This window comes from Narcine bancroftii, chromosome 3 (assembly GCF_036971445.1).
Source record: "Narcine bancroftii isolate sNarBan1 chromosome 3, sNarBan1.hap1, whole genome shotgun sequence".
NCBI lineage: Eukaryota > Metazoa > Chordata > Chondrichthyes > Torpediniformes > Narcinidae > Narcine > Narcine bancroftii.
The window spans coordinates 263,992,645-264,018,482 of record NC_091471.1 but is presented as its reverse complement, the minus strand read 5'-3'; the positions used below and the strand labels follow the sequence as shown (position 1 = coordinate 264,018,482).

Sequence of the window (25,838 nt, the reverse complement as noted above, 5' to 3'; positions counted from 1 at the left end):
TGGTTATTACGTCAGTAATGCTCATCTACGCTGCTGACCACAGGTTGAGAAATACTGCCCTAAATCATTACTTCTCCATCTTGAACAGTTGTAGCCCCTGCACCAGTTACTGCATTAACTTCCAACACAAAAATAACTTGTTTCTGCTGTTTTCCTATGAATCAATCCTCAATCCATGCTGGTACAATACACTGCATTACCAACAGCATTCATTGTTCTTTTTAAATAGCCTCCATGTAGCATTTCACTGAAGGCTGTCAGTTCAAAAGGTTAAACATTATTTCCCTTTCATAAAACAATCTGTGAGAATTTCACCAGCCACATTAGCTTGAGTTAATTTGCTTTGTTCGAGCTTGCTGGAAGTTTCATGCCAGCTTTTCAGTCTTCCTAGCTGATCAAACTGTCCTTTTCCTCATTGTTGACTTTAATATGATGTGTTCAAATGTCAGCTGTATCTTTTTCTTGGTTTATTTTCACAGCAGGGTGCAGGAGAGAGGTCTTTAATCACTGAGCAATCCCAGGGCAGGCTTGTGTATGGTGGGGAGCTTGAAGTTGGGGAGAGCTGAGGCCTGATGCCTCAGCAGTTGGCGATTACTAGATGGTTTTATTAACATTTTGTGTCCATTGCGTGGAGGAAATTCTACCTTGACTGGGAGGCCGATGCATACCCACCCTGGGCGCTGTGCTGTCAGCACAGTGGTTGGACAGCTGGACACTGCAGGAGGAATGGGTGGCCACCTGTTAAAGAGCCTTTACTAATGGGGATAGGCAGGTCTCTGTAAATATTACAGCGACAGGGACAAAACATCTCTGGAACTGCGTGTTGTTGGATTTTTGAAAGTGTTTTCCAGCAAATTCTCTCTATATTCCACTTCTTTTACCTCAGCAAATAAAACTGCTATTTTCCTGCAGTGAAGTTGAATCTTCATCAGTTACCCCCTTTTATTTTAGTGCTTCATGTGCTGCTGCAGGGTACAAGGGGAAATGTCATCATCTGATGAGGTTTAAGCTCTCACAAATGGTTTGCAGACGGTGTCTGTGCCTGGCCATGCATTGAAGTTAATGCAGCTTTTGTAGAAGACTAAATGAGAGCAGAAATAAATGGTGGAAGAACTCAAGAGGTCAAATGGTATCTGTACAGGCAAAAGGTGTTTCTGGTCAAGAAACTGCATCTGGACTTGACCCTTTGAATTCTTCTAGTGTTTGGTTTGTTCCAGATTCCAGTATCTGCTGTCTCAATGGGAAGAGGTATAATTTAAACAAATCCAATAGGAAAGCTGGAACAGATGTGCCAAGTTCCCAGCAAAGAAAACATGGTGCAAGGCTTGCCTCTGGTTTGGAGTATATATGAAAATGTTACTGAAGGTTTCCACTCAATCCTTTCTATCTCCAAATGCACTAAAACACCAATAATCTGCTTTGTTTTATGAAATCTTGGTGGTTTGTCATCTGGCTTTCTCACTGGTGACCTAGTAAATCTATTCTGGTCCAGAATTCAATGCTAAAGATTATTTTACACCTTTGAATTTTTGAGCGAGTTCAAAAAAAAATGGGCTGTTTCTAGTGCTCCTGTTTAACTCAATAGGTTTGAGATCACTGGAACATTTATTACCCTACTATGAAGTATTAGGTCATTATTAGGAGTAAATAGTTCTGATAAATCTTATAGTCCACATCACTACAAATTCCTACAAATTCCTAGGGTGCTGGATTATTATCATTTTACTAAAACTTATTTTAATTGTCTTCAAGAGTATTTTTTTCATGACATAGCCCATTTGTCCAAAGCAGACTACACGGATTCTCAGAACAATCCCTTTTCCCTCTCTTGTATAGTGAGGGGGCAGGATGCAATTTTTCCTCAAATTCAGTATTGTCTAGGAGTCCTGCTTCTTCAATTAAATGACCTGATATTCTATTGACCTTTGATCATGAAGGGTAAATGCATTTTATGTCGGACCTATTGCTGTTAATTAAGCTAATAATTAAATTCTTGTTCCTTTACAAATTAAATTTTAAATTAGGTTGGTCTCTGGCATCTGCTCCAAAGTAACTTTGAGGTTTAAAACAAAAGCACTGCTAGAATAGTGCTTAATATTTCAGTGAAATGAGACAGAAGTGCCACACACTTATCATTTTAGTAAGGGCTCTGTCAGATGGAGTGGGGAGGAGAGTCCTCAGCATTCTGGGAAAAATAGCGCCGTGGCAACGCTGTCAGTGAACTCAACAGGGAGGGCAGGGTGACAGCTCATAGCACATGGAATCACCCATGTGACTGCTCACAGCCAATAGCCATTGATGTTGCAGCCCAGCTCAAAGCAGGTCATGCAAAGCAAAATGGTGGAGTATCCGATGGGAGTCTGGTTTCACCGGACATTTACATCTAAAGCAACAAGGGAAACTGCACTGGAGTAAGATAAATGTCTTTTATCACTGGTGGATATCAATATTAAAGGATCAAAAATTGACAAGTCATTGTATTTCAGTGGCCAGGGAACTCAAACTAAAATACAATGGACAGAATAAATTTAAAAAAAAAACCACAAATATAATAGGTATTCAGTGACATAGATGTGGAACTTTGCTGACACCGAAGAAAGCTTCTTATAGAGACAATCATCTGTGGCATGAATGTCCCATTTTCTGGTGATGAAAGAGATTGGAGGATGCTGGAATCTAGAACATTCCTTTTGCAGAATTTCCCAAAATGTGGATTTATCCTTTTGCCCCCTTCCCAGATGCGTGTTCTTCCACTATTCAGTTTTTTTTTTTGGTGTACTTTTTTAAAATATCTGCTGCTGTTCACATTTCTGATTTATTATCAGAGTATGTGTGTATCCTATATATATATATATATATATGACATCACATACAATCCTGAGATTCTATTTTCCTGCAGGTGATGCAGAGTTACCACATATTGGTGGTGAAAAGAAAATTGTACATAATGTACATGTAAATAAATAAAGAACTGTAAACAGATAATGAATGTAAACAAATTGTACAATACAGAGAGAATTTTAAAAAAGTCCATTAAATACACAAGAGTCCTTAAATGAACCCTGATTGAGTTTGTAGTTAAGGAGTGAGATGGTGGAGGGTTTAGCAGCTGTTCCTGAATCTGGTGCTGTTGTGCATCTGTTCAATAGTCTAGCAACTGTGGTATCATCAAAGTGGCTAAACAGCCCATCATACTGAAGAATTTTAAGGAACCAGTTAGGAAGCTAACATTTTTTTAAAAATTACTATTTTGAAGATGAAATAAAGATCTGAGTGCACGCTAGTTTAGGGTAGAAGTTGAGATAGCAAAACTTTCTATAAAACTACAGAAGGTGAAAATCTGAAGTAAACACGCTGCTGGAAACACTCAGAAGGTCAGGCAGGACCTTCTAATGAAGTAGATAGCAGAATGTACCAATTTAATATGTACGATATGAGGATATATCATCTAGATGCTGGCTGACTTGTGTGTTTTCAGCATTTTTTGTTTTTAACCATTCATTTTTAAAATGTTTATCTGACAGACTTGCCATCCACATACACAAAATTATTTTGGGGCACAAAATGTTTGGAATTCTTTAGTGTAGTTTTGTGCAACATTTTTTTCAGGGACTGTACAAAATATTTTTGAAGTTTTCATTAAATCACTAATTTCTGGTGATTGTACCCGAGGAGTTTGTAAAGCAGCACCACTGGAATAGTAGAGGAGAATCGACAACAGTATATCTGAATTTAAGTGGGCTTGTGCATATTCCAAGAATTGGTCTCTATTTCAATTTAAAATGGAAAAATTGTTGTTGCACGAAATGTAGGAGAACTTGTTTAATGCTTGCTTGTAGTGGTTTGGGCCACACTTGTGTGGAATCTGATTAACTTTCATAAGTTGCTGAAGGTTCTGGCCAAATGTTGATATTCCTGGATGTCCGTAAATATTGATCCTAGAATCAGTTTGTTTAAAAAGTGAGTGTTCTAGTAGTAGGGAGTACTGGAAAAATCGCCCTCTTTGACGGCATGATCTGAAATACGAGCACTTGAGATCAGGAATCATGTTTGCTCATCTTTCTATGAAAAAATATAAATGTACTTTAAATCTGTTTGAGTTCTATTTGTTTCTATGTGAGTTAAGTTCAGTAACATTTAGGGACTGATTACATTGCTGAAAGCAAGTTGGAAACAAAATTTTAGTCGAAATAGAAGTAGAAAATCTAAGAGGAGGAGAGTCAGGTGGGAAAAATAGTTCCACCCATACCTGCTGCTTTCTGCATTGTATTTTCCAATGACTTGAGATTTTTTAGTTATGCTATTACTGCAACACAGGCAAAATGATCTTGAAAGTGAGGCAAATAGTTATTAAACAGGTGAAGATCTAAAGTAAATTGTGTGATTACTGTATAGTGAAGAGGAGAGAATAAAATATTTGCAATATTGGGGAGACCTTTCCCCAGATAAAAAAGATTTAAAAAAAAAAAGAATGGGAGTGAAACAACAGGAAAAATGTGGTAGAAAATCACAAAAACTAAGTTCAACTTTTTAAATGTCAATATACATCTCAGGAACAGGCCATTTTGGCCCATGAGACCACGCTGCTCAACTTACACCCAATTAACATACTACCCTCGGTATGTTTCAAATGGCGGGAGGAAACCAGAGTCCTCGGGGGGAAAACCCACGCAAACACAGGAAGAACATATAAACTCCTTACAGCGCGGGATTCGAACCTCATTGTTGGCACTGTAACAGTGTTGCGCTAACCGTTATGCCAACTGTGCCACCCATTTGAAGAGTAGAGGTTGCTTTGGAAAAATTGGGAGAGTTTGTTTTTAAAAAGTGCTACTGAATTTTGAAATTTAGCCATTCTTATTTATGCAAACATGTTAGCCATTTAATGACCAAAAGATCTTGTCAACATAAAAATCTGACATGGACATTGCTTCAGAAATGTTGGCCAGGATCAAAACTCCACGTTTCTTCCTAATTGTGAAGTGGTCCCATTTTGATGCATATTTCAAAACTTTGAAACTGTCCCCTTGGTTTTTTTTACTGAAATACTGATTACATTTGAGTTCACTGCACTTAAAGGCCACCAGTTTCTCTTTCATCTCATTGATTTTCATTGCAATTTCTTTATTGTTTATTCCAAAAGGTGTCCAGGGACACCTAAGATAACAGAACATAGATTTACTTATGACAAAGTGCTAATTAAACAGAATTGTGGAGTCTATTAATAAAGGAATGTAATTTTTGAGGCCTATAAACTCCATCACCAAACTATGGGGGAGCTCAACCTCAGCCAGAGTTATACCATTTGTCTCTGGACCAGTGGTAGAAAACGTTAATGGTTCTACTGTTTTTCCCTCCCTAAATTCTTCGCTTCCTCTCTTGTTCACAAGCAGCAGAGCTTTTTTTTTTAAAATTTGCAATACTGATTAGGTATTTGTCAGCTTTTACAATTCTATAAGTTGGTCAGCATGAAATGCCATTCTGTCTTTGGATATCTTACCTTAGTAGTCACAAACCTTGATTTATTTTTTCTTCTCCTCATCCCCTCACCTTTCAGTTTGTATCAACCAATTCTTGTTCTGCCTGACTTTTCTGAACCACATTGATTTGGGAACACCCGTCAGAGTTTATTGAACTTAAGCAAATGTTGTAGAACTATTTAAATCAGAGGCAAAATGTAGACGCGTTCCATTGTCAGTGAATAAAGGACGGGCACAGAATTGATGGTCAAAGTGACTTCTTGTGCTGTCACATCAGTGGTTAGATTTGGGCTAACGCACGATATCTTTTAGTTCTAGTGGCTTGAAAGTACATCATGCAGTGCATGTATTTCTGAGGCATGGTAGAGGAAAATAATCCTTTTTTTTTTAAATTCCAGTGTACCATTTTATGTGCAGCCATTTAAAGATTCTCTGAGAAGTATAATTTTGAAAGCACAAAGCTAAATCCTAGCTCTGTACATGCCAAAATATTGCAATACAATTTACTTGAACATGGTTAGAAACAGCTTCCCAAGAAACTCAAAGAAAGTGAATGTTGGTTAAAATACCAATAGGGAAGGAAGAATTGTGTTTTCCGGTGGGATGGCTCAGTAACTGGATAAATATCTTAATTAACCTTGAACCAGCAAGTAGTAGTTCAGCAAACAAGTCTATCCAATATACCTTTTCTCCTGCTATTTGAATTTTGTTAGTGAGCTATGGTTTAAAGTTTCCAGTACCATAGACTTTTAATAAGGATTCACTCTTCATACTTGTTCTTTGACCGTGTTTTGAATTCAATCATGTAACATCTTGGACCCAAACCTAATACTGGCACCAGTTTTCCATTTGAATATTCAACTTGACTTTGTTGAGCAAGAGCAAGGGTCGAAATTGGGAACATTTAATAGTTCTGTGACTAAAACTGATTTAGTACATAGGAAAATGTAAAGAGATTCCAAGGAGATGTGTAGCTGAGTGAGTAGGCAAGAAATAGCAATGGAAAATAATTTGGGGTGGGGGAAGGGAAATGTCATCCTCTTAGCACAACATAAACCTTAGTTTACTTTAAATGGAGAGATTGGATAGAGTTTATTGAAGTCAAAGGGACTTAAATGCATGTGCACAAGTCACTGAAAACCAATGTGCAGGTACAGAAAATGACCGGGAAGACTTTTATCACAAATTTGAATACATGAGTCGGGTACTGGAATCAACAGGGCTTTGAAACTATACACAGTATTTGTGCATAATTTTGGGCTCCTTGTCTAAGAAATGAAATACTCGTTATGGTAGGAGTGCAGGGAATTGTTGCCAGAGATGGCAGGTTTTCTGCAAAAGACATTCAGTAAATTCAGAGGAGATATCACTAAAACTTGTCATTCCTACATCTAACCTACTGTGCTTTGAAAATACTTTTCTCTATAGAGATGTTTTGTACAAGGAAATCTTGATTCCTGGGATAGGGTATGCTGTTTAGGACTGAAGTGAAAAGTTGCTTCACTCAGCATGTAGACCGCTTAGAACTTTCTCCCTGGAGACTCGGTCAATGAGTTAATTCAAAATGGATGGATAACTATCAGATTAGTAATGTAATTATCCTTTACCGGTCATAAAGGCCTTATTGTTACATAGTTTAAGTGGTGCATAGTGACATAACTTGCGTTTTTCCTGCCCAAGTAGATGCAGCTGTAGAAAGATGTGTCCAAATTTTTATTTTTTTTTAAATTCAATAAATCAGCAGGAGGCTGATCTATTTAAACCTATAACCTTCTTTCTTTGGCTTGGCTTCACGGATGAAGATTTATGGAGGGGTATGTCCACGTCTGCTGCAGACTAGTTGGTGACTGACAAGTCCGATGCGGGACAGGCAGGCACGGTTGCAGCGGTTGCAAGGGAAAATTGGTTGGTTGGGGTTGGGTTTTTCCTCCTTTGTCTTTTGTCAGTGAGGTGGGCTCTGCGGTCTTCTTCAAAGGAGGTTGCTGGCCGCTGAACTGTGAGGCGCCAAGATGCACGGTTGGAGCCGATATCAGCCCACTGGCGGGGGTCAATGTGGCAGGCACCAAGAGATTTCTTTAAGCAGTCCTTGTACCTCTTTGGTGCACCTCTGTCTCGGTGGCCAGTGGAGAGCTCGCCATAGAACATGATCTTGGGAAGGCGATGGTCCTCCATTCTGGAGACGTGACCCACCCAGCACAGTTGGGTCTTCAGCAGCATGGATTCGATGCTTGCGGACTCTGCCAGCTCGAGTACTTCGATGTTGGTGATGAAGTCATTCCAATGAATGTTGAGGATGGAGCGGAGACAGCGCTGATGGAAGCGTTCTAGGAGCCGTAGGTGATGCGGTAGAGGACCCATGATTCGGAGCCGAACAGGAGCGTGGGTATGACAACGGCTCTGTACACACTGATCTTTGTGTGTTTCTTCAGGTGGTTGTTTTTCCAGACTCTTTTGTGTAGTCTTCCAAAGGCGCTATTTGCCTTGCCTATATTCTACTGTACAGCTAAATTGGTGTGGAACAAATTGGATTTAAAATCTTTTTATTTATCAGAGTTCATTTGTTTTATAATGAAAGGCTCTCTCAAAAATAATACCAGTCTCACCTCGAAACAAATATTCATTATTCTACTACATTCAAAACTTCTCTATGATTATACCTTGATATTGAATTTCTAATTTCAAGACTATAATTTAGAGTAGAAGGGACTCCTTTTGATGAAAGCTCATCATTGTGAAACATTACACTTTCTTGCTAGATGCTGCTTTACCTGTTGAGTTTCCAGAGCATTTTATTAACAAATTATAAAATTGGTCAGATTTCTACCTGACTGCTTATTTTTCTTTTCTCTAGGATGGCTTCTGTCTTGGACAAGTGGCTGTGGCACCATGAGCTCTGGCTTCCTCCAGGCATTACGTGGAACGATATGGAAGATTCTGAGCATGTCCGTTATCCCCGCCCTCGTGACCTTGTCATTGCCATCCCATATGCATTTGTGTTTATTGTTCTCCGTTCCCTCTACGAAAGGTAGATCTGTGCCAGCTCGTTGTTTTAATTCTTGTAGTTTTGGTTGCATGTTAATAATACATAAACTAACTAAAAGTAATCCATTACTTTGAAAATGTTGGTTTGTATTTTTTAAATACAATGGCAAAATATGAGAAAAGTAAGGACTAATATATGCTAATATAAAGATCAGCTACTTTAAAACAGATATGAATATTTGCATTTTTTTTGCCCAATAGCTTTTCCCTTGCTCTTTTATTATTAATAATAATATAAGCTGGTGATGGATTTGGGTTCATTGAGCTGCAGCGTATCAAGTTAGTAATGGGCCTATGCCCTGAGCTATTTATATAGTTTCAACAACCTATGTCCTGCAGGGAAAGGCAAAAACAAAAGTGAGAGACTAAAATCTGAGCTGTAGAGAAAGAGAACCATTCAATTTGTACTCAGGAGTTGTATGTGATGTCATGTATGTAAATCTGAAATCTGTACTAAATAAACCTCTTGATTCAATGACCACTACTTGACAGTCTGGTGACCGTGCTATCATTTTGTTTGTCTTGCTAATACTCCGAAGCCTTTATAGTGGCAATGACTGTGAGAGATCAGTAACGTCGAAGCACCATTGCTATGAGAGAATTTATCCAATAGTTGGGGACAATAAACAAATGAAGAAGTAGTTTGTGGAGCACTTGAGTATTTGCTGATTCTGGAGAAAAGACAGTACATTCGAAGAGGAATCCTAGCTATTGTCTTCTTTCTTTGGCTTGGCTTCGCGGACGAAGATTTATGGAGGGGATAAAAAGTCCACGTCAGCTGCAGGCTCGTTTGTGGCTGACAAGTCCGATGCGGGACAGGCAGACACGGTTGCAGCGGTTGCAGGGGAAAATTGGTTGGTTGGGGTTGGGTGTTGGGTTTTTCCTCCTTTGCCTTTTGTCAGTGAGGTGGGCTCTGCGGTCTTCTTCAAAGGAGGTTGCTGCCCGCCAAACTGTGAGGCGCCAAGATGCACGGTTTGAGGCGTTATCAGCCCACTGGCGGTGGTCAATGTGGCAGGCACCAAGAGATTTTGTAACCAACTGCAATATAACATCAGATGGAGAATCCAGCTGAGTATAGAAACTTTCCTAAATTGTAACTAATACAATTCAAAAGTTCTTTGCCACTCTTGAGGGTGGAGCAGAGATTGGGAAGCAATGAGATATTCTTCATTTTTTGAAAGGAATAGTAAAAATATACTTCTTTGCTTGTTCTAGCAGCAGCTGTGATTGATGTCTAAAACATCTGTTTTTTAAACTTTTTTTCCCCTTTTTTTAAGTTGTGCATTTGCTCATAATAAATTACTTAAGTAGAGAAATGTGGACATTGATAAATAGTTCAAATGAATTTTGTTTCCATGATTAATTGAAGGTAGCCTGTTAATAAATGAACTGAATCCCAAGTGCCAGATGTTTATTAATTAAGTAAACAATATAAAAAAATAGTCAATGCTGCATGTGATTCTATTTGCTAAAAATTAGTGTTCATTTGGATCCAGGTCCCAAGTTGATTGGAAAACTGATGCATGTAAGACTTTGCAAAAATTCAGAGCAGTTTAATTAGTTGTAAAATGAGGGTAGTTCAGGTGTTAGGAAATTGACCAAGTGCACTAATTGAATAAGTTGAGAAAAGATTTGTCCTTTTAATCCAATAATTCAATGTAAACTATTTTATCAACGTTTTCAATTAACTATGGGTTCTATTTGAATTATTTTTGGTTCCGCTTGGGTATGTTCCTGGCACAGATTCAGCTTTGATTTATTTGAATTAAGAGTGTGGAACAGAAAAAAAAACATTTTTAACAATTGGATTCTGGTGTTTATCTTTGAATTGTGATTAATTTTAATCCATCCCTCTGGTTGGGATCTCCAGGTTGGGTTAATAACTTGGTGTACTGTTAGTGCTAATGGGGAAATAAAGTGGGCAGAAGTGTGAAGGTGATGCTTTTTGATAAAGTTCACTTCCCCACATCTGGGTTACTATTCACCAAATGAACAGCTTAAAATCAACATGAATGTGAATCACTGCGGGGATTGTTGTACAAGATGGCCTTTTTTTTTGATAAAGTGGATCTGGGTTGGTATTTTAAAAAAAACAAATGTAGCTGGAAGTGAAGATTTTTGCTTTGACGTGTTTATTTGATTTTAATTCTTTATCTAGGTGTGGAGAGAACCTGCTACAACAGTTGCTGAAAGGCATGTAGCAATAGTTCAAGAACTATATCCATAACAATTGTCCCTCCTCCACTCACCGCTTTGCATGGCAGCCTGCCTGAAATTGGGGTTGGTAGGTTAATTAGCCATAATAACACACCAAAATGCTGGAGGAACTCAGCCAGTCTTTACAGTGTCCATAAAAAGCAAAGATATATTTCCGATGTTTTAGGGCTGAGCCCTTCTTCAAGGAATAAGCAGAATGAGCCAGAAGCAGGAAATCTCAAAGTTTCAGATTTCAAACAATGCTGGCTGGGGGAAGAATCCAGACGAACAAAAGGCATTCATTGCCCAGTGTAGATTTCCCTTCCATTTGGGGAAATTGAGGGAACGAAATGGGATGAGTGTAAATGGATAATGGTGGGTTCGGAACTTGGTCTGAAGGTCTGTGATGTCATGATGCATTGAGAGTGGACGTGTTCCAGGGTGCTCAGTCTATACCTTTCTAGTAATTCCTGTATTAGGCATAGTAATTTTAAAAAGTGCATATTAATGGGGAAAGGAAGTACAGCAAAACCAATTGTCCTTCATCTACTAAGCAACAGCTCACAGTAAAGGAACAACAAATTGAAAGCAGAACTTGAAGCTTTTGTGCCTGATCTTCATTCTACAATGCTTACACTGGATCTGACCTGACTCTGCAAACTAAATTCTTTTAATGCATATATTTACTCAGTGAAGAGGATTTGGGACTATATTGGAATGTCTAAGAGCTGAGAAAGGCCAAGCTAATGTTATGATGACTGTTTACTTAACTGAAGAGAATGCCATTGGTAGCATGTGTGGATCCAAAATCCTTTGCAGTAAAGATGGTTACATTTTAAACTGGAGCGCTGTCGCTGAGAATAAGGTATCCGGAAGACTACTAATTGGAATTACTGCAGTGATAAGTCTTGTCTGCTCTGTTAATCTAGGTGGATTGCTGTACCTCTGAGCAAGCAAATGGGTGTGAAGGAGAAAATAAGAAGAAAAGTACCTCCTAAGCCTGACCTGGAGAAAGTTTATACAACACAGAGCACTTGTCCCAAAGAGGTGGGCTAGTTTAATATCATTCCAACTTGTGATGGGAGGGGTCCTTCAGTTCAACAGGTTAGAATGCTCTGTCAACAGGGTTCACATTAAAAGAAAGCACTTGGACACTGGCTGGCACATCTAGTGAGGAGATTTGCAACCTGATTCATGAAAGCACCTCAGACCATTCAGCAGTCCAAGTGTGTTTGCTCATTGCCAATGTTGGAGACACACAAGAGACTACAGATGCTGGAATTTGAACACAATCTGCTGGAGGGACTCGGAGGGTTATGCATCATCAAAGGTTGATATTTAGGGCCAGAGCTCTTTCATCGAGACCATCTTGAAATTCAGTGTCTATTCTTTTTCATCTACTGCTACTTAATCCACTGAGCTCCTCCATCCAATTGTATTTAGCTTCATTGTCAATTTTGCCTATATTGCTGATAGAGAGGGCATTCCACTGATGCAAGGCTCAGAGATGCCACTGGCCCACTGAGCTAAGGTGAAAAATGAGATTCCCTGGTGGATTTAGTAGATTTCGCCTATTTTTTTGGAAGATCATGACTGTACAAAGGGGAGGTCAGCTTTGACAACAACTTCTCGACCTGTGAAACTTTTCCAGTTTTGGCTATTACAGCTTGTTTGTCACATTCTTTTGAAGCTCTGTCCTAACATTTGTCTCCCAACAGTGGTTTATGCTATTCAACATGAGCCACAATTTCTGATGGTGGTATTTTCAAAACCTAGGTCTGTTTTATAAATTATTCAGCTGCTTCACGGACTGGTAACCTGATTCCTTTGGAACTGCATTCCATGTGAGACTGAGGATTGTACAAAGAGATGGTGTTTATAACTGGCTTTCTGCCATGTTATCCAATGCAGTAACTAAATTACTTTCACTTTTAATGAGTGACTGCTTTGAATTTGGCTTTTATTAAAGAACGGTCAGATGCCATACTACGGCATTTATCCCTGGGTCCAGGGTTGGCATTATGCTCCTGTTGTGTTGGAGTTCTTGGGTATAAAAGATAAGCTGCAAGAGTGTAACAGGCTTGATTATTGGAATGTCCTTCTTACCAAAAGCTATTAATTACTTGATGACAGAGGACAAAAATGTATTAAACTTGCTGATTACAGCCAGGAATTGCTCTGAGCATTCAATGATCCATTTGGTCAGTGGTTTTGACAGACGAGTTGGAATGTCCAGGCAAATGGGGTGGGGGTGGGGGGGGGGGGTGGGAGGAGAAAGTGCAATTGCATGTAAAAGTGCTTAATCAAAATACACAGTCTTCTCTGTAGGTTTACTTTGGCAATAGCCTTCAGCCTCTTTAATATGTCACATTATTCTGAGGAAGCTTATTCAATTTCATGTGTCCCATATATCATCTTCTATACTAACATACTTAAATGTAATCTTTTTTACCTAAAAGATGAAAAATTAGAGGTTTTTTAAACTTTATTTATTCGTTCAAAATACAGATAATAAGTAAAAAAAATGAGTTAAAAATGTTTTTTCTGTAAGTATTTTAAGACTTTGATTATCTCTAAACACGACAGCAAAAATTGTCCACTGGCTAATGACGTCCTTTGGAGTAAGTTCATTGCTGGACCGTTTATTAATATCAGCTGCATTGCTAAGTGTGTAGGAAAGTTCATTATGTGCTTTGATTTTTTTTTTAAATTGCAGAGTGATCTTCTTGTTCTTGCCAAACAATGTGGGATTTCAATGAAAGAGCTGAAGAGGTGGTTTCGGAACCGAAGAAATCAGGACAGACCCAGCATCACCCAGAAATTCTGTGAGGCCAGGTACAAAATCAAGAATGATAATAGCATAAGCCCAATATCAATTGTCAATCATAGTGACTTTGGTGTCAACATGCTCATTTCCACCAATTGTGATGGTTCTCTCCAGAAGTTCTGCCATAAAGATTTGCCCTTTCCTCTAACGGAGTATGTTTTTGCACATGGTGAAACAATTCGTAAAAGCAAAATAGTAGCATTTGGTGGGGTGGTCAGATGTATTCGATCAGGTAATTAGCAAGAAGGGTCCTTATCTGTCAATTGGCTGAAATTGGGTCCCTTGGTTTGGTGAGATGGAAGAGGGAAGGAGAATACTCTCCTTCCTACCGGCCCATCTATTTCCAAGTCCATAGCATTGGCTCCTCTTGCTTTATTCCATTTGCTGCCGAAATCCTTGTTAGTGTTCTTGCCAAGAAGTCCTAAGGGAATATCAGGACTCTTTGATTTTAGTGGACCTTGAAAGCTTTGTGCCCTCCTTACCATGCCTGACTAACAACCCTCAAACAATGAATACCAATAAAACATTTTAGGCAAAATGGCCACTAGTTGCTTTTGCCTTTCTTTGCACCAAAGTAATGTTTACTCTTAATGCTCAGAAGAGCATTTTGAGATGATGAGTGTATAAAGTTCTAATTTTAACCTGCTTACTCTTCTAACTCCATCTGAGGAAAAAAAATACTAATATTCCTAGTTAAACAAGGGAAGTCTGCAGGTGTTGTGATTGTAGTTTAATACACAGAAGTGCTGGAGAAACTCAGCAGATTAAGCAGCATTCATAAGAAGTAAGTATATGCAACCAATGTTTCTGGTCTCAAATTTTTGTTAAACTATTGTCAATCAGGCAGATGACTGAATAAAAAAGGTAGGGTAAGGGGGAGGGGCTCAGGCCAACAGGCAAAAGGTCTTGGGTGGATATGGGTGAGAGGGCAGGAGAAAAAAGCTGAGAGGTAATGGGGATAGATAGCTCTGAATGGAGAGTGAAGGGGGGGGGGGGGTTGGGAGCTGGGAGAGGGGGAAACGGTTGGGAGCTGGGAGAGGGGGAAACGGTTGGGAGCTGGGAGAGGGGGAAACGGTTGGGAGCTGGGAGAGGGGGAAACGGTTGGGAGCTGGGAGAGGGGGAATCGGTTGGGAGCTGGGAGAGGGGGAAACCGGTTGGGAGCTGGGAGAGGGGGAAACCGGTTGGGAGCTGGGAGAGGGGGAAACCGGTTGGGAGCTGGGAGAGGGGGAAACCGGTTGGGAGCTGGGAGAGGGGGAAACCGGTTGGGAGCTGGGAGAGGGGGAAACCGGTTGGGAGCTGGGAGAGGGGGAAACCGGTTGGGAGCTGGGAGCGGGGGAAACCGGTTGGGAGCTGGGAGCGGGGGAAACCGGTTGGGAGCTGGGAGCGGGGGAAACCGGTTGGGAGCTGGGAGCGGGGGAAACCGGTTGGGAGCTGGGAGCGGGGGAAACCGGTTGGGAGCTGGGAGCGGGGGAAACCGGTTGGGAGCTGGGAGCGGGGGAAACCGGTTGGGAGCTGGGAGCGGGGGAAACCGGTTGGGAGCTGGGAGCGGGGGAAACCGGTTGGGAGCTGGGAGCGGGGGAAACCGGTTGGGAGCTGGGAGCGGGGGAAACCGGTTGGGAGCTGGGAGCGGGGGAAACCGGTTGGGAGCTGGGAGCGGGGGAAACCGGTTGGGAGCTGGGAGCGGGGGAAACCGGTTGGGAGCTGGGAGCGGGGGAAACCGGTTGGGAGCTGGGAGCGGGGGAAACCGGTTGGGAGCTGGGAGCGGGGGAAACCGGTTGGGAGCTGGGAGCGGGGGAAACCGGTTGGGAGCTGGGAGCGGGGGAAACCGGTTGGGAGCTGGGAGCGGGGGAAACCGGTTGGGAGCTGGGAGCGGGGGAAACCGGTTGGGAGCTGGGAGCGGGGGAAACCGGTTGGGAGCTGGGAGCGGGGGAAACCGGTTGGGAGCTGGGAGCGGGGGAAACCGGTTGGGAGCTGGGAGCGGGGGAAACCGGTTGGGAGCTGGGAGCGGGGGAAACCGGTTGGGAGCTGGGAGCGGGGGAAACCGGTTGGGAGCTGGGAGCGGGGGAAACCGGTTGGGAGCTGGGAGCGGGGGAAACCGGTTGGGAGCTGGGAGCGGGGGAAACCGGTTGGGAGCTGGGAGCGGGGGAAACCGGTTGGGAGCTGGGAGCGGGGGAAACCGGTTGGGAGCTGGGAGCGGGGGAAACCGGTTGGGAGCTGGGAGCGGGGGAAACCGGTTGGGAGCTGGGAGCGGGGGAAACCGGTTGGGAGCTGGGAGCGGGGGAAACCGGTTGGGAGCTGGGAGCGGGGGAAACCGGTTGGGAGCTGGGAGCGGGGGAAACCGGTTGGGAGCTGGGAGCGGGGGAAACCGGTTGGGAGCTGGGAGCGGGGGAAACCGGTTGGGAGCTGGGAGCGGGGGAAACCGGTTGGGAGCTGGGAGCGGGGGAAACCGGTTGGGAGCTGGGAGCGGGGGAAACCGGTTGGGAGCTGGGAGCGGGGGAAACCGGTTGGGAGCTGGGAGCGGGGGAAACCGGTTGGGAGCTGGGAGCGGGGGAAACCGGTTGGGAGCTGGGAGCGGGGGAAACCGGTTGGGAGCTGGGAGCGGGGGAAACCGGTTGGGAGCTGGGAGCGGGGGAAACCGGTTGGGAGCTGGGAGCGGGGGAAACCGGTTGGGAGCTGGGAGCGGGGGAAACCGGTTGGGAGCTGGGAGCGGGGGAAACCGGTTGGGAGCTGGGAGCGGGGGAAACCGGTTGGGAGCTGGGAGCGGGGGAAACCGGTTGGGAGCTGGGAGCGGGGGAAACCGGTTGGGAGCTGGGAGCGGGGGAAACCGGTTGAAGTCTATATTAATGCTAGGTACTGTTCCTCCTATTTGCAGGTGGCCTCGGTTTGGCAGTGTCTATCATCTGCTTGCTTAAAATAATACTGCTCAACTTAGCTGAATGATTTGGTGGTCAATGTGTTTGATGTCTAATCCAGAGGTCTAATGTTTAATATTTAGTCCTGGACTTGGCACCAATCATAAAAGAATTTACAGGATATTAAAGGACCATATCATTGCTTGTGAACTGCAGAATTTAAATAGTAATTTAAATGTTTAAATCTATTCCTTTTAGAGCTAAAATGCAATACTAAAGAGCAATCTAAAAGTCTTAGAATGATATTTAATAATTTTCTGTAATATTTTCATCATGGATTTCAACTCTTTGTGGAAGGGCCTACTTGAGAGGTGTACTTGCCAAAGTAAGATACTTTGTTTCTCCGGTGGTCAAGAGCAGATCCTAAGCATTCTATAATGGAAATGATAACCATATAACTATATAACAATTACAGCACAGAAACAGGCCAACTTGGCCCTTCTAGTCCATGCCGAAAATTTTCACCCACCTAACCCCACTGACCAACAATCAACCCATAACCCTCCATTCCCTTCCCATCCATATACATATCCAACTTCTCCTTAAATGCTAATATCAAGCCTGCCTCCACCACTTTGACTGGAAGTTTGTTCCACACACCCACCACACTCTGAGTAAAGAAGTCTCCCCTCATGTTTCCTCTAAACTTTTGCCCCCTAACTCTCAGCTCATCTCATCCTTAAAAGAAAAAGCCTCTTCACGTCAACTCTATCTATACCCCAAAGAATCAAATCCCCTCTCAACATTCTGCACTCCAAAGAATAAAGACCTAACTTATTTAACCTTTCCCTATAACTTAGATCCTGTAACCCCAGCAACATTCTAATAAATCTTCTCTGCACTCTCCAAATTGTTGATACCTTTCCTATACTTTGGTGATATTAAATGAAATTAATCTCAGACCTTTCCCAGAAGGTAAGGGATGAAAAGCTCTATGAAGGGAGTTCAGGGGCATATTGCTGTGCAGGACAGGGATGGATGAGGTCAGAGAATGCAATGAGTTGGTGGACCAGATCAAGTAGAGTTGTGGGAGGGGCCTGGATAAATGACAGAGTGGAAGCTTGAATGGTTGCCCTTTGAAGACTTTTTGTTCCCTATTTCAGTCTCAATCTTGTAAATGAGCATGTTAAACAAAGAGATTAAACTTTAATTTTGTCTGCATAAACCATCCTCTATTGGTGAGGAGATTTGGTTATGCAAAATGTATTCTATTTGGATGGTACATGGAGAGAGAAGGTATCAGAGCATGGAACTTCTATCCAAGTTGATCCAAGGGTGACACTTCCATTTTGAGGGTTGGAGTCTTGGGAGTCATTTAAGAACATCTGAATCTGAGATTCATGGAGGATTTGGGTTATTTGCCTACTTCAAGGACAAGAGACTCACACACTGTCCTCACTATAATCAGCCAATTACTCTAAAGGTCAATTACTTTGTTGAGTCTATTTATACCAACTTTAGACTTTGCACTGATGGCTCCAACTCCAATCTAATCTGCCTGAGGTTTGATCCATCATCAGTGTAATGAATTTGCTCCGTGTGCTATCCCAAAGTATTCAGGTTTTTAGTTTGCGAACTCTCTCCAGATTACATATGGACAGAATGGAGAGGATTGATAAGTGAGAAGAGTTTGTCGCTAAAAATAAATAGATAGAACGCCCTTTGGCCCCATTTTAGTTGAGCCATCTTTTTGCTGGGTCAATCTGAAATCAATTCATTCGTCCTGATATCTGCAAAGCTCTGTCATCTTTATTGCATTTTATCACTACCTCATAAAATTCAATGTCTAATTGCAACTCTGAGATAACATTCTTTGTACCAACCATTTTGTAAATAAATGAATGGTAATTCTTAAAACCTTATTGGCATTTGCAAACTTCCTAATTCCTCACCATAATAATCGTCAAGCATTTATTAAATTCTCTTACTGCCTTGACTTCAACAGAAATATTTCCAGTGTTCTCAGCCGCTTAACATTGGTGACTTTTCATATCCTCATTGAAGGGCATTATTTAAATTACTTCTTTTAATAAACGATCAAAATAGCTTTAATTTGTTGAAAGTTTAAAAATACCTCTTTTGTATTTTTAAAAATTATTTTGTCTGGCTGGCATAAATGTCTCTGAGACCCAGCCTGAGATCACTTGCTTTCTTTTCTCTGTTGCAGTTGGAGGTTTTCATTTTACCTGCTTGCTTTTATTGCCGGGCTCTGTGTGCTACTTGACGTAAGTATAAATTGCTTTATTTGGCTCATTAGTTGTGTACCTGTTAGTAAGCAGGCCAAGCTTTAAACATTTTGGCATGCAAATCCAATTCCAGAAACTTCCCTTCTTGAATTGTTATGAGATGTGTGGTTGACTTTTAGTACTGTGGTTAGTTCCACATTGGGAAAAAACGGTGTGGAATCCTGCCACACCTTGTGTGTGTGTTTTTGTTTTAAATTGGAAAAAAAAACAGGATGTTGGCAAAGAAAATGGCAAGCCATAGATCTCGCAAGACTTCATGAAACATTATAATTAGTTTAACTTCTTTTAAAAACTGTTTTGTATTCAAGTTCAAAGTTCTGCAGTTCCCAGATATCTTGTTTTATTTTCATGATCAAAGTCTTGAGTCGAACAACAAAAGACTTGGATGGGTTTTCTTTCCAAAACTGGCACTTGCAGTGATGTAGATTCTGTGGCTGCTGCTATGACCGGCATTGTCCTTTTATCAACATTTGCTTCACTGTCTAATCAAATTGGTTGCTTTTATATATTTTTTTAGAAACCATGGTTCTGGAATCAACAGGAATGTTGGAAAGGATATCCTCGACAAGTATGTAATTACTAAAGTAATTAAATATATGGATCTAAAGATCAATTATCTGTGGGTTGCCATCTCTAGAAATCATTTTGATACATTAATTGATTTTAAATCCACACCAAGCTGGAGATGACCAAGTTTAAATTTGTCTGCTAAAAGGATCATTTTCAGACCTTTGACTGAAATCATAGAACCGAGACAGGAGGAGAGTGCACAAAGCTGAAAAGGCATCATAAAATATTGTGATGAGGAGAGAATCTTGGGTTCATTAAGGGGTTCATAATTCTTCTATAAAGAATTACAGTACAGTATTGTGACAGATATAACTTGGCAATTGGAATTGACTTCAGGATGACCAAACCAAGTAAGCATCAAAGCTGCTGGATTGTGAAATCCCATCCAATGTCCTTCAGAAAATGGTCACGTGTCTGGCCCACACTGAGGTTATCAAGGGACAAACCACATCCTTAGGGAATGTTATTGGGAAGAACAATGAATGTAAAACCTTAGGATAGTTTTTGATGCAATTACTGTGACTGACCACCCCCCCCCCCCCCCCACAACAACATGATGATGAGGTGGAATGGACCTGTGATCAGAAATGGTTTTGTCATTAAGATGCAATTCCTGCACAGTGATCTATTTGATGTTTGTAGATTAGGTGTGGTTGGTGTAGTAGTTAGCACAACACCTTTACAGCCCCAGTAATCGGGGCCAGACTGGGGTTTGAATTTCGTGCTGTCTGTAAGGAGATTGTACGACCTCCCTGTGTCTGAGGGTTTTCCCTGGGGGCTCCAGTTTCCTCCCGCTATTCATATGTACCAGGGGTGTAGGTTAATGGGGTGTAAATTGGATGGCATAGACTCGTGGGTCGAAATGGCCTGTTACTATGTTAAATAATTTGGCAGCTGTTGTCTTGCTATCTTTTTATCTTTGCTAGTTTGTTTAGTCCAATTTTGCTCTCCCTCAAATCAATTCTGTTTCAGGTGTTGCTGCCCTCCCAGTATTGGTATTACATGATAGAATTGGCTTTCTACTGGTCTCTGCTCTTAAGAGTCTCATTGGATGTAAAGAGGAAGGTATGTTACAAATTGATCAATCACTGATATTCAGTCTTAAAATCTCATCAGCTCCTTTTGTTAAGATTAGCCAGTGGGTTGAGTTCTGAGATGCAAATAGTAAATATCCCGTGGGAGCAGTGGATTAATGAAGTTGGTTGTAGACTCAGTCTGATATGATGCAGTACATTAACTCTGAATCCATGAATCAATCCATTATTCAATTATGTTTTTTTAAAATGCTTTTATCCTAAATTAAATAACTTTTTGCTGCTTCTCTTGTGAAGGCAACTATGATTTGCTAATGTACGGTTCATACCCCCTGTCATTTGGAAGCCAATGTTTAACCTCTCCAGTCAAGATGAGTTTCTATTGATCAAGACCTCTTGTGATTCTAAGGAGGAGAGAACTTGTGTTCACTTTCCTGCTTTAGTATCATACCACAGAGAGATGAGTAAATGAGTGGATCTTGGTCTCCGTTCCTGCCCTAGATCAATGTGGATGACGGTGGGCTGATGCTGAGTATTTGCAATTATCCATAGATTGATTACACTCTAACTTCTCAATAAACCTTCATTGGCATTAATTTTGGAGGATTTTAGTGACTTGAGCCTAAAAGGTTGGATCAAGGTCCTCTGAACAAGCCACCAGGATGAGATTAATAACCAATTTAGAAATAATTTGGAACTTAAAATACCTTAACACTTGAACATAGCAATCCACATTGGCCTTCGTAAATAAAAACTTTTAATTATGTTCACAGCTGAACTTAATTTTTAAATCCCACTGGTGTGAAAGCCATAAGCAAGAGGCTCGGTCATGCCAGTTCCTGACCTAAACAAAGTTTGAAAATGCAGTTGAGATAGGACTGGTTAAAAGCCACAGGATTTTGAATTTTAAAATGCAAAACAATAAAAAAAGAGAAAAAAAGTGTCTTGTTCCAGCATCTCCCAGCAAAATTCCAGTGTGCTATACAAATGCAAGTTCCTGAATTTATAAAGTTTGTGATGTACAGGAATTCTCTCTTGTTGGTTTTCACCTGAATTTAAACAATTTCCTAAGGATTTTTGGGAATTGCACTGAAATAGTCTGCATTGAGTGAAGCTGACCTAAAGTATTTCAATTTTTTTTATTTCTAACATCTTTAATGTATGGAATCTGAGCCACTCAATGGAGACTGGCTGGTTTCAATGTGATTAAAGTTCCATCCAAAGAGCAGTGTGCTCTGCTTGCTTTTCTTTGAATTGATAATATTTTTAATTATAAGTTCTTCCTTTGCTGCAGGACTTCAAGGAGCAGATTGTTCACCACATTGCTACCATCTTTCTGATTGGCTTTTCATACTGTGCAAACTACATCCGAGTGGGGACCTTGGTGATGGTGATCCACGATGCATCTGATTACATAATGGAGGTGAGCTTAGGATATACTCCTATCCCACAGGTTGTCAAGGGGTTCTGCCTATTTGTCAGATAGGATCAGACTGAAAATTTGGCTGTTCATAATCTATGTTAAGATTATTGATTATGGTTTGTACCTCATGTAACATTGTTTTTTTATGTAGTCAGTAGGAGAAAAGTATGGAAGAAACGAAAACTTGATTTGACTGCTTCTTAGGGAAGGGGGCCCGTAAACCATTTTTAGCAGTCAGCGTGTGCAAAAATCTTGTGTGCAAGTTTTTTCCGTGTGACAGAAGTATGTGTGCACTGAATGCTTGTGCAAATGTAAACACTCATCTCTCATGGCTAATAAAACTGTATTGGTGTGTTTTAATATAATAAAAATATGATTAACTTTGTTTAACCAACTAACTAGTTAACAGAGTAAACCTTAACCCCGGGGGGGGGGGGAGGGGGAAATAGCCAAAAGAAGTATTATGGATGGGACTCTAGTAGGGCACTGTCCAAAGTAAACTATTATACTTTACTGATTGGAAATGTGGTTGCAGTGATTACAGGTTTGTACCAGGTTTGCTGACTGCTGTGGGTTAAGTTTTGGGAAGTTGAAGGAAGAGCAGAAATGATTGGTGTCATTGGTTCACTAATACATTCTTAAAAGTAAAATAGGCTGAGCTACAGAATAATGTATGGAGACGTGACACTGGAAAAGGTGCTTTAAGAGTTGGGTATTTTGAGGGGACAATTTAAGTTTTAATACCTGATCTATCTTCATGAACACCTGCTGTTTGGTGTATCACCAATACCCCAAGAATTTGATAATTTCCAAGGAATACATTGTGACACTTATTTAGAGATCAACTGGCTCTTTCTGTGAGCTCTTCATCTTCCCTTTACACTTCCCAACCCCCTTCATCCATGATGCCCTTAAAGAAAACCATTCTTCAATGTTAGTGAAGCCACTGATGGATCTGATTGGTTAGAGGGTGTATATTGGAAGATGGACAAAGAGGTCTGAGGAGTTTTAGAGCTTGGCACCCATTGGTGGATGCGATGCATTACAGGGAATCTGGGTTGTGCAATAAGTAAAAAAAAAAAAGAGAATTAGAAGTTGTTGTTAATTTATCTGGAGAATATGTAACTCAGAAACACTTTACTATAATTCATATCATGTTTGAGAATTTTCAAAAGTCATCTGTGTACCTGATATAGTAGTTCAGGTCCATTATGAATTCAATTCCATGGTCTAAATTGAAGGGTTGTCAAATGTCATTTCACGATATCAGATGTTCATTTGTAAAATCTCTTGATCTCACAGATCAACTTCAGGAAAATTTGAAAATGAGGCATGATAAAATCTGAAAGTTTGGTTAGAGGGTGTGTACTGGAAGATGGACAAGGAGGTCTGAGGAGTTTTAGAGCTTGGGGCCCTTTGGTGGAACCCAGGGAATCTGGGTTGTGCAATAGGCCCAAAAAAAAAGAGAATTAAAAGTTGTTGCTAATTTATCTGGAGAATATGTAATTCAGAAAGCAGTTTTGGGTGAATAGGATTGCATAGTTTGGGATATGGATAGTAAAGTTTTGAAGGACTTCAAATTTTAATATGATGATAGGTGCGAGGTTGGCTTAAAAGCATTGGAATAATTGAACCTAAAGATAATTGAATTTGAATGATTTCAACAGTGGAAAAGATGGGTTTATAATATTGTGAAGGAGGTGAAAACGGGATAGCCTAAGAGACTGAGGTTAAGGGTGGCATAACACCTTTACAGCGCTAGCATTTGGGACCAGGGTTCAAATCCCGCACTGTCTGTCAGCGGTTTTTATGTTCTCCCTGTGTCTGCGTGGATTTTTCTCCAGGGACTCCAGTTCCTCCCATCGTTCAAAACATACTAGGGGTGTAGATTAATTGGGCAGCATGGACTCGTGGCCAAAATGGCCTGTTTCTCTGCTGTATGCCTAAATTTAAAATTTAAACAGTTAGTGCCAATGAAGGAATGTAGAGACGTCACCTGGGAACCAATGACAATGGTTTTCATCTTCTCAATTATTAATTAGAAGGCTCTGAATTTAACATAGTATTACTCTGGGAGAATCCTGAAATGAATAATAAGTTTGGGTGCTAATTTCAGGATGGATTTTACTTCATTAATCATTTATTATTAAATTTTGCAGTGTGCAAAGATGTTTAACTATGCAGGATGGCGAAGAACCTGTGATGTACTGTTTGTGGTCTTTGCATTGGTCTTTTTGATAACGCGTCTCATCATCTTTCCAAATGCGTGAGTGTTGCTGAATTTTGATTTTTAAAGTGCTTACTGGAGACTGTTGAACAGGATTCAAAATGTTTGTTTTCAGTGGATGAGTTAGTAGGAGACTATGAAGGGAATTGGAAGCCATTTTGCTATATCGATGCCAGTGCTTTGAAGGAACATTGGTGCTCACTGCTGTACTTCACATTTGTCACTGTTCAGAAATGCATTTTTTGCTTTTCAGTATATTATTAATTTGACCATTCTAAATTAATCTGTTCAACAATCCTAACTAAGGCTCATTATTGTGCCACCATCTCATCCCAGTTGATCATGCACACCCAATACACTAAACCTCTGGCAGTTCCAAAGTGGTGAAATGCTTTTGAAGCCCTTTCAATGGGAAACTTTTCTGTTCATGGAAGCCATTTCATAATGTGTTTTCCATTAGTGAGTGTCTGCTTTTGAAAGATGAAAAGGAGAAGGAGGATCCCGCACTTCTCAAAAGCTTGGTAGTAGTTTTTTGCTATCCAGGGCTGATCTGATTTGGACTGTGGCCAGTTAATTAGGGTCTTGACTCGTACTGCAAATGTCCTTCACTTGAAATAAACAATTTGAGAATGCTGATCTTAGCTCAGATGCAATATAGAATTAGTTCAACTCTGCAGGATACCTTAAACTCCTGAGGTAACTTGGCTAAAGAACCAGAGGGCTGGATTCCCACATGTCAATCAGCATTCATAAGTGGAAAATCACATTTTCCTTTTGAGTGAAAGGCCATTTGTCCCCATCAGTTCCTTTTGGTAAATATACCAATTTGTAGGATAAACTATCGAGGCTTGATCATAAAAATGGAACTGTTGAAAATATATCCTGATCACTGGTGTCTCTGATATTTGTATTATGCCTTGGTTCTGGCTGCAGAAATAGATCCCACAGGTGGTGCTGCGGAGTAATTAGGCCAACAACAAATTTAGGACTACCACCTTGTGGCCATTTATAGGCATTTAGCTGCTTGGATCAACTTAATGGATATGACAATGTTACATATTGTATTGTGGGTGATTGCAGTCTTTATAACCTTTATGTTGCATTGGTTGAAGATCATTTTGAACCTTAAAACTAACTATACTTGTCTGCTGCCCCCTGCTAATCAGAGATGTAAAATTTCTGGGGATTTTCCACAGTTTGGGCCTTGGATATGCACAATCTCCAATGAAAAAATGGTCAATATGAATGACTGAAAGCAGCTTTGTATGATATGTTCCAATTGCTTCTAGTTAACATTGTCCTTAACTTTTGAGCCTTCCTAATACCAGGCTGTTGGAGTAAAAGTCTGAGAAACCGCAACATTAACCAAATAAGTCCTAGATCATCCAATCCTCAAGCCATAAGTTGTGGTGCAGAAATTATGCATAAGCCCTTTTGAAATAATTTTTGCTCACACCACCATTCCCTTGACATCACCTTGGCTTTGTCACTAGAAACATCTCATTATTGAAATGAGATGAATGATACTGTATAACAAGACATAAATTATAGATTGGAGAATTGTGAATCCTTGGAATTTTGATGGACAATATCTTCCTGCTTTTTGCTTGCTTGCTCCCTTCTATTTGCACGATTTGACATTTTTTTTGTTTGCAGGGTAATTTACACCACATTCTACTACTCAATGGAGATTTTTCAGCCCTTCTTTGGTTACTATTTTTTCAACCTTCTCCTAATGGTTCTGCAGGTTTTGCATATATTTTGGGCCTATCTCATCTTAAGAATGGCAGTCAAGTTTGTGTTTGTTGGGAAGGTAAGAACTTGCATTTCAGAAGAGGCAGACATGCTGAAAATGACATGTATGTGACCCAGGTCAGTTTT

The 25,838-nt window shown here is 40.7% G+C and overlaps 1 protein-coding gene across 4 annotated transcripts in view; it reads left to right on the top strand.

The window, feature by feature from the left end:
- The window catches only part of cers4a (ceramide synthase 4a), a 49,300-nt gene that overhangs the window by 20,765 nt on the left and 2,697 nt on the right, over positions 1-25,838 (top strand). For 2 of the 4 annotated variants that reach the window (XM_069927964.1, XM_069927965.1), the window contains exons 2-10: positions 8,332-8,505; positions 11,648-11,765; positions 13,435-13,553; positions 18,625-18,682; positions 19,221-19,271; positions 20,246-20,338; positions 21,602-21,730; positions 23,890-23,996; positions 25,614-25,770. In XM_069927964.1, the coding sequence (XP_069784065.1) occupies positions 8,333-8,505; positions 11,648-11,765; positions 13,435-13,553; positions 18,625-18,682; positions 19,221-19,271; positions 20,246-20,338; positions 21,602-21,730; positions 23,890-23,996; positions 25,614-25,770 (1,005 nt within the window). In that variant the 5' untranslated portion in view covers position 8,332. Of the gene's footprint in view, positions 1-2,331; positions 2,412-8,331; positions 8,506-11,647; positions 11,766-13,434; positions 13,554-18,624; positions 18,683-19,220; positions 19,272-20,245; positions 20,339-21,601; positions 21,731-23,889; positions 23,997-25,613; positions 25,771-25,838 lie in introns of those variants that run through there. The other 2 variants (XM_069927963.1, XM_069927967.1) reach the window with 2 other exon arrangements.